The 13,341-nt window shown below is 52.5% G+C and overlaps 1 protein-coding gene across 1 annotated transcript in view; it reads left to right on the top strand.

Moving 5' to 3' along the window:
* The first annotated feature begins 736 nt into the window (after nt 1-736).
* The window catches only part of LOC142429654 (immunoglobulin lambda-1 light chain-like), a 34,514-nt gene continuing 21,909 nt past the window's right edge, over nt 737-13,341 (top strand). The window contains exons 1-2 of the mRNA XM_075534675.1: nt 737-782; nt 1,020-1,309. Of these exons, the coding sequence (XP_075390790.1) occupies nt 737-782; nt 1,020-1,309 (336 nt within the window). The remainder of the gene's footprint in view (nt 783-1,019; nt 1,310-13,341) is intronic.

Below are 13,341 nucleotides of genomic sequence, written 5' to 3'. Positions count from 1 at the left end.
GTCTCCTGGCTGCTCCCCAGGCCTCTGGAGTCTCCGCACACAACCCTGTCCGCGGGTGAGGACAACAGCAATCTGAACACCAGAGACATAGACCATGCTTTCTGGTCCTACGTAGGGCCCAGTGCAGCTTCTGATAAAGGTCTCATGATGTTCCGGATCCTCAGCGGTGTGCCCAGCACCCGCAGGCACCCTCATAACAGTAGGAATCGTGGGAGGCTCAGGTCTGCCAGCTGCTCCCATTCTCTCTTACGACACGCTGCCTTTCATTCCTCCTGTGTCCCTGCTGCTGAAGATGGCCCCAGGTCAGGAGGGGAAAGAACCTGTCCCCTGCCCAGGAGGGCAGAGGCCAGGCCAGAGGTGGAGTACCTCCTGATGGTCTCTACACTCTCCCTGGGCATCTGGGAGCCTCAGCTCGGGCTGTGGTCTAGGAGGGACCCTGCCATCACATCCGGGCATCAGGTACTAAGAGTCAAGGAAAGGAGAGAGTGGTGGACATCACAGACATGGCCGCTCTGCAGCCGGGGACACAGTGTGTGGGGAGACTGCAGCACTCACAGGCTGCCCCCATCTCTGTGTCCCGAGACTTCACCCTTCTCTGGACACACACAGCTTCCTCCCCCAAGGCAGCCTGTTCTGCTGATTTGCATACCCAGGGCCTCTTCAACACCAGGTGACAGAGGTCCTAGACACCAGACCCAGAACCGTCTCCAGGAGCAGGACTCTGAGCAGCACCACCATGAACTGGAGCCCCCTCTTCCTCACCCTCCTTGCTCACTGCACAGGTGCTGCCCCACGACGTCCCCTCTCAGACCCTGGATCTGGGACAGGCCTGGTCTGAGACCCTGGAGGCACTGGCCCTGCCCAGAAGAGGGGCCTGGCCTTGCCTCTGGTCTCTCCCTCAGCCAGCCCAGGAAGTCTCAGGTTTTAGAGAGTGCCCCATTGTGGATGATCTGGGGGAGGAGGGGTCCTATAATGGGGGCCCTCGGGGACCACCTCACATTGACTTCTCTTTCCGGCAGGCTCTGTGGCCTCCTATGAGCTGAATCAGTCGCCCTCAGTGTCCGTGAGCCTGGGAGAGACGGTCAACATCGCCTGCAGGGGAAACAACATTGGGAGGAAAGATGTGTACTGGTACCAGCAGAACTCAGGCCAGGCACCCAAGCTGGTCATCTATGAAGATAGCAAACGACCCTCGGGCATCCCGGACCGATTCTCTGGCTCCAACTCAGGAAACACGGCCACCCTGACCATCAGCAGGACCCAGGTCAACGATGAGGCTGACTACTACTGTCAGGTGTGGGACAGTAACGTTGGGCACAGTGACACAGGCGCATGGGGAAGTCAGACAGAAACCTGCCCCACAGCCTGTGCTCCTGGCTCCCATCCAGCTCACACTGAGCTGCACAGAATCAGATCATGGGGAGCTTCATAGTCCCACATCCGTCTTTACACCTTTAACTGAAGCCAACTCCTTCCTGCATCACCAGTGTCACCTCTCTCCAAGCAGAGCGAGCCGGCGTCCTGAGTCTCACCATCTGCTCCCCAAAGCCCCCCAAGCTCGGCCACACGGTCTGCCTTCTAGTGGGTTCCACTCACCATGAACCTGCGGCCTAGAACAGCCCTTCCCCCTCTGCCCCAAGGCTGCCCACCTTCAAGAAAGCAGACTGCCCAGCTGAGCCTGGAAGTGACTGGTGGGTGTCTACTGCTGATTTTGCCATTAGCGGCCCACGACTTAATCCAGTGAGCCACCAGGTGCCTGGAAACCCAGAGATCCACGTGTGTGAGGACTGAGGGAGAGGCCACCAGCCACTGTGGGCTATTAGAGAGGTGTGGGGGTGTTTCTAGGGCCGGGGTTGCCTGGGTTTCCATGAGGCAGGACTTCCCATGAAAGAAATGTCCAGAAATGGGCCCCAGAGAACCACACAGTGCTGGGCACCAAGAGGGAAGCTCGTAAAAGCACGTGTTCACAGTACACTTGGATCGGAGAAGCAAGCTGTTTGCCCACATGGCTCGTCCTTCAGTGACATAACTGGTCTTTCCATAGGTAGAGCAAAAAAGGGGAGCATGTGATTACTCTTCCATTATTGGTGATGATACAAGTCTTCTTGCTGCACCATAGGCAGTCTATGGATATAGGTCCTCCTATCTGTTGGAGAGGGAGGCGGGGCCGGGCACGGGGTCACTGTCACCAAGCTCCCCTTGGGTCATCAGCACCAGTAGGAAATGGATGTCTGGTCTCCCCTCCTTCAGGACAAGCTGTGGAGCTACAGGGTAAAGGGCAGGGACCTTTACCTCTTTCTGAGGGGACACGGAAGGTCTGCAGGTAGAGGCTCAGACAGAGACCCCTTCCCTCTCTGTGTCCCTCTATATCAGTGGTTCTCAACCTGCGGGTCGCGACCCCTTTGGGGGTCGAACAACCCTTTCACAGGGGTCGTCCGATTCATCACAGTAGCAAAATGACAGTGATGCAGTCACAAAGACAATCATTATATGGTTGGGGCATCACCACCACATGGGGAGCTGTATGAAAGGGTTGCAGCACCAGGAAGGTTGAGAACCACTTCTATACATAGAATCAACCCAGATTGATGCCCCTCAGCCTGGGGGCACTTCAGAGGGAGGTTCTCTTGGGTGTGGACCCCCAGCCACACCTAGACAATCCCTGGTCAGAATGAGATGCCGGTTCTGAGGACACCCATCTCAGCACCAGGGGGTGATTTCTAGAGACACGCAGCCATCCTCCACCGAGTTCTTTACCAAGTTCAATTCCAGCTAGGAAACCAGATCTCTGGGATTCAACCTGGGGGGCTGGAACCCTCACCCCCGCCCCCATCCACTCCACCCAAGCAAAAGTCTGGGCACCTTTGCTCGAGGGACAAGTGTCTCCTGGAGTAGGTGATGGAGGGCTTGAGGCTGAAGACAAGGTCCGGGTCTCACTCCTTTGCTCCCCACCGCCCCTGGACAATAAGGTGGAAGTGGTATGCACCCTGTTGTCTTGTCCCTTCCTAGGAGGACAAATAGCCATGTCCAGGCCTCCATCCGCATCACTCAGACACAGGCTCTGTGAGGATCAAGATCATCGTGCGTTGCCGTCATCGTCTTTAAATTCCTTTCTAACTTTGGGGAACTTCACCCTTCCCCTTCGGTGCTGTCCCCATCCCACGACCCTGATGTCTGTTTTATCAGCTCTGTGAGCCCATTTCTCTGAGAGGTGCAAAGGAGTCCTCGGGATGCCCTTGGTTAAGCATTGACTTTGTAACTGCAGGTCAGGGACGCCACCTTGAGAAGCATGACCAGGTTCCGTTCCCGTGAAGCGTGACAGTCTCACCAACCCTCACTAAGCAGCCTTTACGCTCGTTTCAGTAGGCTCACCATGAGCCAGAGCCATCTAAACAGCAGGGGACATGCGTTGTGTTGGCCGGTTGGTTTTGTGGGTGCCATGAACAATGAGGCCTTAAAAGCCCAGCAGTCTGCATCCACCCTGGAGAATGAGAATCCACCCTCAGAATTTTCTGCAAGGTCGCAGGATCCATTGAAATATGTGAGATCACGGAGGGTTAAAGTAGATTCAAAGGCAGCTGTGGTTGGCTGAATATGTTCCTAGACTTCCGAATTTTTTATTCATTCTCAAGTTGTCTGTCTCCAAGACAGTATAAGCATTTAAGGTGTAAATTGTGCTTACTTGCTGCTAGTATACAGTTCTAAGGTTTGCCCCTCCCATTCTTTAGCTTTATCAAGATTATTAGTAAAATGTGAGCAGACACAAGATGGACATGTTAAATTGCCATACTCACTAAATAGCTCTATTTCACATAGCCGTGCCTTGTTGCTGCTAACAGCTACAAAAAGGCGGGGTTCTGCCTCAATTCCCCACTGGATTTGGGTTTACAGATTCTGGCAGTTACATACTCTCCTGTCAACTTGTGAAGGGGTGGAGTCTAGCCTGTCAATCAGGTCGCAGCTTGATGACCTCATTTGGAGGCACCACAGAGATAAATAGCTCACCGGAGGTCAGATACACACACACTCTCTCTGCTTCATCTTCCTGCTGATAAAACATGTTGCTACACTGATACAACCAGAGCCCTGGAGCTGGAGGAGCCACATGGAGACCCACGCCAGTGCTGAGATGTTTCCACCACCACTGGATCCACAAGACTTTCCACTCACTGGCCTGTGATCTTCCTGCATTCTGCATCATTGCATGGTTGCATGAGTCTAAAGAGGAATTTATGGACTACTATTGACATACGGAGCAATATCAGACTTATGGACTTGATGTAGACTGGGCTGGGATGGTTTCTCAATATACAATTGCTCTTTTATAGAAAACTCTTTCTTATTCACATATGAGTAGCTATGAATTTGTTTCTCTAGTCAACCCAGACTAACACAGAGATATAAGCATATGTACTTGTTCTCATGAATAAGGTCTTGTAATATCAGAGTCTTCAGAAGCACTTTGGACATGTTTTCAGGAGAGACCAGTCCCTAGAGAAGGATGTCGTGCTTGATACAGTAGAGGAGCAGTAAAGCAAGAGGCAGTCCTTCAACACGATAGATAGACATAGTGACTGCAATAATGGACTCACACAGAATAACTTTTGTGAGATGGAGCAGTACCAGGCAGTGTTTCATTCTGTTGTACATTGGGTTGCTCTCAGTCGGAATAGGCTCAGTGGCACCTACCAACATCAATATCAGTGTTGATTGTGCAACCTCCTTCCTCGTGAAATACAAAAGCCCCATACAGTGGTGAACTGTCACTCTGTTGTTTTTGTTGGCTGACATCTTGTTGTGAACGAGGTGGAGGTTTACAGAGCAGATCCTCCATCTGACATTCAACAGTTCACACACATCTTGTGTCCATGCACCGATTACAGTCCCACCATGGAGCCTCATTTGGCCTGTCTCCTCCCTGTGATTTCTTCTCTCCAAATGAACCTGGCTCTGTGGGAAACGCCCCCCTTTGTCCCTTAAATGGTCGATTATTCTAGCACAGAGGTGAGCTCAGTTACAGATTTGAAGGATAAGGGTCTCGGCCTGGGGTGGGGGGGGCTCCCACAACTCTCTATTCAAAGTAAGTCTGAACAGAAACGTGGGCGAAAGAAAGCAGTGGTCTGTATAAGATATGAAAATAATCATAATTTATCCAAGGTTCACAAGGGCAGGAGGAGGGAGAGGGAGAGGGGAAGAGAAGCTGATCCCAAGGGCTCAAACAGAAAGTCAATGTTTAGAAAATGCTGATGGAAACATATGTACACATGTGCCTAATACAATTGATGGCTGGGTTGTTCTAAGAGCTGTAGGAGCCCCCAATAAAATGATCTTTTCATTAAAATAGATAAGTAAATGGTCTGGTCTCTTCTGATGGTTTGCCCCATTCTGTGTTTCGGATCCGAATGGGATCCTCTTCAGAGCAGTTCGGAGTGGCAGTCGGGCACCACCCAGTTCCTCCTGTCTCCAATTCATTGCAATAATTGTGTCGCTCTTCATGTCAAGGAAGGATCCACAAACAGCTCTTTGGGGTGCTCTTTCATCCAGACGAAACCATTGAAGGCACCTCTGTGGGGAGCATTATGATTCACTGTTAGGGTCCCTTCCTGAACGTACACTTGTTCGCAGGAAGAGCGAACCCTCCATGGGGGACCAGAGGTCAGAGGTCAGGATGAAGGCTGGGAGAGTGGTGATGACTACAGTCCCCTCTGTGCTTGACCTGAGGGTGTGCCAGGGCCTCCTTGAGCCAAGGAGGAGAACTGGGGGTACTGGTGGGTGGGGGGATGCTCAGGGTATGCACAAAAGGGAAGGCCTTTATCGTCTCTGCTGGATTCTCTCAAATAGTAAACTGCCTCCTGAGGACCCCTGTGATGGCCTGCCCCTTATCCGGAGCTCAGTCAAGACACGGCCTCCAGGTGACTTCCTGGGAAGGAGCCCCTCAGCCTGGAACACTCTTCTCTTGCAGGTTTCGTGGTCTCCTAGGAGCGGACTCAACCATCATCATCAGCATTGGTGGTCCTGGGACCCCCCCCCCCAGACTAACCAACCACCTGCTCTGGAAAGAATGTTGGCAATAAATATGCTTACTGGTAGGCGCCAAAAGCCAGGCCAGGCTGCCCTGCTGGCTGATGATGAGCATTCCCTCCTGGAACCTTGACCAACGTTGTTGACCCTCCTCCCCAGTCAGGAGACTTTGAGCAAACCCACTGTCTTCTAAGGGCCTCCTTTTAGCCCTCTGAGGACTGGACAGCCTGGATTGAGCTAAGGGGACTGCTGTTCGGCTGTGTATCAAAAGACTCCTCCAAAAAAAAAAACATTGGGCAGTGTAAGATGTGACAAAATAATAATAATTTATAAATTATCAGGGGTTCATGAGGAAGGGTGGGAGTGGCTGGGAGGGAGGGGAAGAATGAGGAGCTGATACCAAGGACTCAAGTAGAAAGCAAATGTTTTGAGAATGATGAAGGCAGCAAATGTACAAATGTGCTCGACACATGGATGCATGGATGGATTGTGATAAGAGTTGTACAATAAAATGATTTTTAGTGTAAGATGTGATAAAATAATAATTATTTATAAATTATCAAGGGTTCATGGGGAGGAGAGAGGAGGGAAGAGGGAGTGGGGAGGGAGGGGAAAATGAGGAGCTGATACCAAGGTCTCAAGTAGAAAGCAGGTGTTTGAGAATGATGATGGCAACATATGTACGAATGTGCTTGACACATGGATGATGTATGTGCGGATTGTGAAAAGAGTTGTATGAGCCCCTAATAAAGTAAATAAATCCAAAAAAACATGGACACCAGAAAAATAAATAAATGAACAAACGAATAAATAAATAAATAATGAATTTTTTAAATGATTTTTTTAAAAAGGTTCCTCCCAGCCCTGGGCCCTTCCTGGTGTCGCAGTTGTGGAGTGAGCACGGCTCCTGCCTGGGTGGAACCTGGGGAAGGCCTCCTGGCCTCCCTCTCCTCTTGGTGCCCCAGGAGATGACCCACACCCCAAGGGGCCAGCTCAGGTCGTGTGATTTGATCTGATCGCTGCCTTGGGCTGAGCTCTCCAGCAAGGCCCAGGGCGGATTCCGTCTGTCTTTCCACCTTCCCAACTGCAGGTATGAGGAGCAGGTCCCGGATGGGCAAGTGTTGGCACATCCTCCCCACAAAGATGCCTATTGCCAGGGCTGCGGGGCCAGGCTCACTGGGCTTCCTTGCTCTCTCCGTCTCTCATCTCTCTCTCCATCAACGTGAGGGTATACAGTCTGTAATGTAAGCCCCCAGCCCCGTGTCTCAATAAAAATCCATTCAAAGTGAATAATTGCATAAAAAACCACAACTGGAACTAGAACATTTTTAAAAAATGAAGCTATACACGTGACTCGACTCAGCCCACGAGCGGGAATGCTTACTCACCATGACCCCTGGGCAGGTCCATGGCCATGTGCTCACCAAGTGCACTTGAATATCCAGTCCAGTTGCTGGATTTTGAAATGAGGGCAGAATATGGCCGACCACAGACCCTCAATCTCCTGAGCATGACCTCCAATAAAGAACCAGGAGGCCAGGACACTCCCTGACGGAGGTTGGTGTCAAGTGCTTTGGGTTGATTCCAAGTCATGGACAGCCCGTGCACACCCCCTGCCCCATCTCGGTGGGCAGATTCCTTCTCTGTTCTATGCCTAATGAGGCTTCTTGTTCTGCTTCTGTGTGGGGTCACGTGGCAGGGGGTCAAGCCCACTGTTCTCCCAGGCCCTGGTGAGGACAGAAGCATGTCTTCCTCTCTCACAGAGGGGAGCGTGTGCAGAACACGCCCCCTGTGTCCGCTACAGGAAGCCATCTGCTCCCCATGGGGAACCCCTGCCTTCCAGAGAGGCTGGCCGTGCGCCGTCTCGTCTCTGTGTGAGTGAAGTATTGCCCCTTCCTTGCTACCTATTTGTGGGTCCTGCTTTGATCAGAGACCACCAAGTGGGCCTCGGGAGCCTCCTGAGATGCAGACCTCCCCAATTCAGTGTGACTTCTCCCAGTTCCGCATTTCATACACAGGACCCCTTGGAGCTCAGCATGGGGGGAAACGGCTCCCCAAAAGACAGAGGGGTTGGTGGGATCCATTTGAGGCCCGTTCATTGTGTGTAGCAGAACCAGGTTCCGCTGGCAAGGACATTCCGCTGTGGAAGATTCCAGAATGAGGCCATCCACGGGTAAAGCACTAAGTTACTTTGGGAAGATGCTTGGACTTAGGAAGGGCACAAAGTCTGCTGGTGCCATGGAATGCTGAAGACACAGGTCAGGCCTGTTCACCTATTGCATCTCAACTGCGCACCACACCCCCACCTGGATGCACCTGAGGACAGCGAGGCTCACGAGGGCGAGGAATGTTCGAGACTTTGAAGGAGGTTCACATCTCATGCCGCCTTTGGCTTCCCTACATGAGGTGCACTTTGATGTTGTGTGTCACACTGTCTGTGTCCTTCAGAGAACCTGGTGTCCGACTTGGTGAGTTTTCAAGATAAAGGAGGAGATGGCGTGGCAGCCTCTGGGCTGTGGACTGTGGACAAGGGTGATCAGATACACGGTGAAGAAGTAGCAGCATTACCTTATTCTCCCAGAACAAATCCTCAGACAGTGGGACCTCCAGGGATTCCCATGCGCTGGTCTCCCCACGCATCTTCCTCTTGCTCACCATTTTTGGAAAACACCCTGCAGATGCACCCGAGCTCCCGAAAACTAAAGAGGTGCCTGACTGCTCATTCCAGCTGGCTGGCAAGCACACGAAGACAATCCAAACCCAACGTTGTCACATTAAATTCCAAGTACAGCAAGTCAGTAGAACTGTCCCCATGGGGTGTCCAAATCTGCCGGTCTTCACGGGAGCAAACAGCCTCGTCTTCCCCCCAAGGCGAAGCTGGTGGGATCAAACCACTCACCTTTGGCTCACTCACGGAGGGCTTTAGCCACTACGCAACCAGGGTCACTGGACTAGCAAAGGGGATGGTCGTTCCTAAAGGCAATTGCGGGCACCACGCATGGTGATAACGTGATGCTGCTGCCAGGACGCGCAGACGAGGGCTCTACTTCTAAGAAGAACCGTAGGCCCGCAGCCAACTGACCCATGCTCCCACCAAGGGCTCGAGGTCAGTTCTGGGGGGTCAGGACCCTGGGAGAAGGCCAGGTCTGAGTCTGAAGTCAACAAAGGCGATGACCCACAGGTAGGAGGGGATGGCCATGGCTTCTGGGTCTGCAAACTGGTGAACCCACTACATGGTCCCCACCAGAAATACTCAAAACCCCAGTGGGTAGGGACCTTGTCCTGCTGACAGGTTATCCCCAGACAGGAACACCACCCCTTCATTGGGCTTGTCCAGGATCCCAAGGGGCTTCTCTTTGGCATTTGAACCAAAGGCCCCTCGAAGCTCCAGCACCACAGGGGAGGAGCCACCAGAGGGCAGGAGAGAGTCAGCAAGCAGACACTAACAGTGAGCCCTGGAAGCAAGCCATCAATCACTCCAGGGATCCCACCATGCACCCAGAGTGCTCCCTGTGACCTCAGACCTGGCAGAAAGGGCACTTTTCTGCAACACCCTCCTTGCCAGACACCATCCTCTCTCGGACCCCAGGTCCGAGCATGTACTTTCTTCTCTCAGCCCAGCCCGGTCAGGCAAACTCTGCCCCTGGTCCCAGATCTCACCAGGATCGCACATCCGTTCCCACCTTAGTGCTCTGAATACCTGCTTGTCCCTCCACATGGCTGTTCCTAAAAGTCTCTGGAAAATTCTCCAATGCCTGTACCCTACTCGCAAATAATCTCGCTCCAGGGGGAGGAGCCCTATTTTCATCTTCTTCAGGGTCCCCATTGGAAAGAGTAGAGTTAACTGCCCGGGTTAGTTTCTCAAACTTTAAGTCCTTACACATGTAGAAAGCCATGTCTTCCTCATGACGAGTAGCTGGTGGCTTCTAATTGCTTCCTTTTAGTTAGCAGCCAACCACATAACCCAAACTCTGACACCAGGACAGCCCCTTCCACATTCCCCAGTGCCCATGGAACTCTGACTCAGGGTGTGACCTGGGAGGGACCCTGCACAGACGGCCAGCATCCCCTGCGGGTGAAACAACATTGGGGAGGAAAAGGTTCACAGCACCACCTGTGGGACAGGTGAGGGAGGAAGGCCATGGGCCCTTTGAGGTCACAAAGGGTGTCAGATGGAAAGCTTCCAAAGGGAAAGCTGGACAGGAAGCAGCACCTGGCACTCCACAAATGCTCATGGACAGGACTGCTCTGGTCCCTGTGGAGCCAGGACAGGCAGAGGCAGAGCCCTGGGTGGGAGATATCTCTGACATGCATTGGGTGTCTCTGGACCCTCTCCCATAGGATCTGTGGACACGGATGACTAGGCCCTGCAGCGTAAGAACAGATGTTGTCTCTGGGCCCTTCAGTCCTCAGTGTGTGAAGACAGAATGTATTGTGGGCGTGCAGAGGGTAGCCCTGGGGGTGTGGGACTGGGGCAAGGAGGCCCCGGAGCTGAGGGTGTGGGCTTCGTTCTCTGGAAACACACGGATTCCTCCCCCAGGGCAGCCTGCTCTGCTGATTTGCATACCCAGAGCCTCTTCAACACCGGGTGACAGAGGCCCTAGATACCAGGCCCAGCACCGTCTTCGGGAGCAGGACTCTGAGCAGCACCACCATGAACTGGAGCCCCCTCTTCCTCACCCTCCTCGCTCACTGCACAGGTGCTGCCCAAATGCCCCTCTATCTCATTTTAGTTGTCTGGAGCGACTCTGAGCTCAGCAGGGAGCAGCCTCAGGCAGCTGCTGTGCTCTGAAGACTGAGATCCTGGAAGTTCTGGCCCGGCCCAGTGCACAAGGCTGTATTTTTTTTTTTTGAGAGTTCTCTACTCTGTCCAAGACCTCAGACCCTGTGGTGAGGGTTGCTGGAGGGTCTCTGGGGTTCAGAGATACCTGGAACTGAGGGCAGCTGAGAAAATGGGGGTGTAGCTGCAATTCCCCTCAGCTACAAGCTCATCTGTCCTTCTGTCTCCTGCAGGCTTCGCGGTCTCCTATGAGCTGAATCAGTCGCCCTCAGTGTCAGTGACTCTGGGACAGACGGCCAGCATCCCCTGCAGGGGAAACAACATTGAGGATAAAAGTGTGCACTGGTACCAGCAGATCTCGGGCCAGGCTCCCAAGCTGGTCATCTATGATGATAGCAACCGACCCTCAGGCATCCCGGACCGATTCTCTGGGTCCAACTCTGGAAACACAGCCACTCTGACCATCAGCAGGACCCAGGCTGATGACGAGGCTGACTACTACTGTCAGGTGTGGGACAGTGGTGCTGGTCACAGTGACACAGGCACACGGGGAAGTGACACAGAAACCTGCCAGCCTGCCCCTCCAGCAGAGCACACTGGGACGGACAGAGTGGCACCGTGTGATTCAGCTGTCTAGTCCTGCTGCTGCAGGGTGGGCACAAGCGGGACAGTGGGACCCAGTCGCGCTTGTCAGGTTGTAGAGACCAGTGGATTCCAGAGATTGGATGTTTCATTTCCACGTGTACAGGATAGGAGACCAGGGGCAGCCTGTATATGCACACGCTGGCCGAGGCTGTTTCCCAGACACAAAGAGAGGAATGGCAGCCACACGCAGTGAAAATAGTGACTTGATTGAACATCAGTTGTGTGTGACAGAGCTCCGGTGACTGGATACCCTACACCTGATGGAGACAAGCTGGGTCTGCAGGGTCTGGCTCCTCACGAGCGGGAGAGAAAGTCTGGGGAAGATGCTGGTCCCTCAGTTGAGCTCTGAGTCTTGCTCCATGTGGACGTGCAACTGATTGAACGCACCCTCCATCAAACCCCTGTGCCCTTGGACTTGAGACTGAAATACCCTGATGTGAAATAGAACAAAGAATGGCACCCCAATATGTGGAAATGGTGGTGTTTGAACTTCGGGTGGACCCCGGGCTTATTGTCCAAAGGAAGGGGACCCAGAATCACCATACAGTTGTACCTCAATGCCCCCTTGCATTAGTATGACAGGTTTTATTCTGAGAGGCAATTATCTGCCCATGTGAGGAATGATATCAGAACCTTTCCCTAGACAATGAAGTTCTGTTAACCCAGCTCTGTTTATCTCAGTCCCGAGGTCCAACAAGCTTTGCAGGACTGAGCATGTCAGTGGAAGGGAGAGATTGTGTTAACTCCATTGGTGAAGGTGGACCTGAATGTGAACCATCTGCAGGAACATGAGGGGTTAGGAATGTGGCTAAGCCAGGTGATAGAAGGGACCAGGTGTGGACCCCTCGGAGGAGGGGGGTGGGCTGCACTGATGTCAGAGAGAGAACCAACCCTTCGTTTGTCATCTCCAGGAGGTTTTCTGAAAACCCAATGGGAAGGCACCAGACTTCCAGAGGGTGTGTGAGGTGGACACTGAGGTCAGCCACCAGACTCTGCTGCTCGCATGGCACTCGAAGCTCCCATGCTGGACTCTCCACCAGGCTGTGGCCCACTTCCCATCGAGGTGGACGCTGTGGGTTCACCGAGTCCGGGTGTTACTTCATCCACCTGCGTGAAAGTAACCTCATCCCCGTTCACATAACATAAGCGCGCCTCACTCGAAAGAGGCCTGAGCTTCTCACTCATCACGAAAGGAGGATAATAACATCGTAGCAAACTGCCAAATCTCCGAGAATCATGGCCCAGCCACGTTGGCGCAGACTTTCGGGAGAAAACAATCCAATCCATGGAATCAACTGCCCACCAGCTCTTTCTACGTATGTTGGGCAAAAACCAAACCAAACCCTAAAAGGCTCCCTCTTGGTGCTCCAGCTTCCCCGTTAGTAGAAAGGGTTAGCAGGGCCTGCCGGCTCTTTGAGTCTGCTCCATCTCCTCATTTTCTTTTCTTTTTTAAAACATTGTATTAGGGGCTCATGCAACTCTTATCACAATCCATACATATACATACATCAATTGTATAAAGCACATCTGTACATTCTTTGCCCTAATCATTTTCAAAGCATTTGCTCTCCACTTAAGCCCTTTGCATCAGGTCCTCTTTTTTTTCCCTCCCTCCCTGTCCCCCCCCCCGCCCATCTCCTCATTTTCTAGAAGATCACTGGGGGGAAAGGGCTGAACCTCAGCATTTGTGTAAGGCTGATAGACTAGAGAAACAAATTCATAGACACGCATACGTGTATAAGAAAAAGCTTTCTATACAAGACCAATTGAATATTGAGAACACATCCCAGCCCAGTCCAGATCAAGTCCATAAGTCCGATATTAGCCCCTATGTCCGATATTAGTCCATAAATTCCTCTTTGAACTCATGCAGCCATGCAATAATGTCGAATGCA

Source organism: Tenrec ecaudatus, chromosome 16, assembly GCF_050624435.1.
Source record: "Tenrec ecaudatus isolate mTenEca1 chromosome 16, mTenEca1.hap1, whole genome shotgun sequence".
In the NCBI taxonomy this organism is placed as follows: Eukaryota; Metazoa; Chordata; class Mammalia; order Afrosoricida; family Tenrecidae; genus Tenrec; species Tenrec ecaudatus.
This window is presented reverse-complemented; position numbering and strand designations above follow the sequence as displayed.